Here is a 1809-nt window from a genome sequence, read left to right on the forward strand (position 1 = left end):
TCCATATTCCCCACAGTTTTTGCACTGGCGTTGCTGTTTTTTTGCTTGAGTGGCCTCTATGCCAGATACATGACGCGTTGCACGCTTTGGCCTGCCCTTCGTCCTTACAACTTCGGGGTCACGAATTGTAAACCCAAGTATTTGACTGGAATCAATGTTTGACAGAGGTATTTGACTGGGACCAATGTTTGACTGAGGTATTTGACTTGGACCAATGTTTGACTGCACTTGGCTACCAACTGTTACCAAGTCACTCTACGGAGCGACAATCTCCTTCTCCTTCTTTTCAACTTCTACAGCAAGCTCTGTACAAAAATCAGTCATCTTCTTGAAGAGAATCTCGTCATTACCAACCTTTTCAATCAATTGCTGCCATGTTGACATTAGACACCACCTCTTCAGTCCATTCACGCCACTAGTATCTTCTTGGGTTACAGATGTTGTACCCCCAGCTCGATACCTTGCATCAATTGACCATCTCTTTAATAAATAGCGTTTGGGGATAGTAGGTACTTGCTTTCTATCCATAACGTGAATGACATGTCTGCATAATATTCCTTCCCTCTCAAACTTAGCACATTCACATGTCGCAGTTGCATCGTTAGAACTGTCAAACAGAACCCTGACGTATTTCTTCTTGTCATCTGTCCTAATTCCTACACTGTATTCCACAACATTACCGTTCTTTCCCAACTTATCTTTCCATAAGGCAAAAGTACCCATCGTCTCATCTTGGAATATGTTGAACATCTTCTTCGTATAGAATTCCCCAGCCTTTCGTTCCAATGGGCTGGTTGTGTTCAATTTGGCAATTGTATTTTTAGACTTAAAATCTTCTTCGGATTCAGCTTTACGCCGTTCAACCAGTGCCTTATCGTATTGACTCAAGAATTCAACTAAAGAGGTGTTCTGGTTAACATAACCATCAAAGAATGAATTTATACTTTCACTCCGTTGACTAGATGTCATTCCTGCTGTGAATGTGTCTCTCCAATAGGCGGGGACCCAATGCTCACGGAGATCCCACATTTTCCCTAACCAATGACTTTCATCAATACCATATTTATCAACCATAGTTTTCCATTCTGTCTCAGAATCCTCTATTTTTCTCCTAAAAAACCAATGATTGTAATCCTTGTAGAAATTACTGTCGGCATCTCTCATGTCTGCAACATGCTCAAGGAGATGCTTCTTTATGTGCCATGAACAAAACCGATGTCTGGTCTGTAGAAACACTTTCCTAATTGCATTTCGCATAGCTCCGTCCATATCAGTTATTATAGCACCTGGAGCCTTACCAAACATACACGTGAGCCACTGCTCAAATAACCAGGTGAAAGTCTCCTCTCTTTCGTCTGCAAGAAGTGCACATCCAAATAGAGTCGACTGCCTATGATGGTTAACTCCAGTGAACGGTGCGAACGGCATTTTAAACCTGTTCGTTTTGTAAGTGACATCAAATATGATCACGTCAGTAAAGGTAAGGTATGCTTCTCTTGCCCTTGAATCGGCCCAGAACATCGAACGCAAAGTCCCATTCGTGTCTAACTCCAACTCGAAATAGAAGTTCGGGTCTTCAGACTTTCTCTTTTGGAAATGGTTTGCCACTGTCACCGCTTCTTTACTCATATTGTTCTCCCTAAGTGCTCTCAAATGGGCAATAACTTGATTTGTTGAGACCACGGGAGCATTGGAAGTAGAGTTAATGGCGTTTTTTATCTGAGCAGGCTTGAAATTACTTCCACCGAGCTGTTCAATCAAATTCTTACAACTTTTGTTATTACGGAACTGACTATGTGAATGATGCAT

At 41.7% G+C, this 1809-nt stretch overlaps 1 protein-coding gene across 1 annotated transcript; it reads right to left on the reverse strand.

The window, feature by feature from the left end:
- Positions 1-255: 255 nt before the first annotated feature.
- LOC143875938 (protein FAR1-RELATED SEQUENCE 5-like) lies at positions 256-1809 on the reverse strand. The gene has a single exon (XM_077377520.1). It carries the CDS (start codon positions 1807-1809, stop codon positions 256-258), a length of 1554 nt encoding a protein of 517 aa, XP_077233635.1.

Source organism: Tasmannia lanceolata, unplaced genomic scaffold (genome assembly GCF_043159265.1).
Source record: "Tasmannia lanceolata isolate RefF3 unplaced genomic scaffold, GAP_Taslan_0.1 ptg000004l, whole genome shotgun sequence".
Lineage (NCBI taxonomy): Eukaryota > Viridiplantae > Streptophyta > Magnoliopsida > Canellales > Winteraceae > Tasmannia > Tasmannia lanceolata.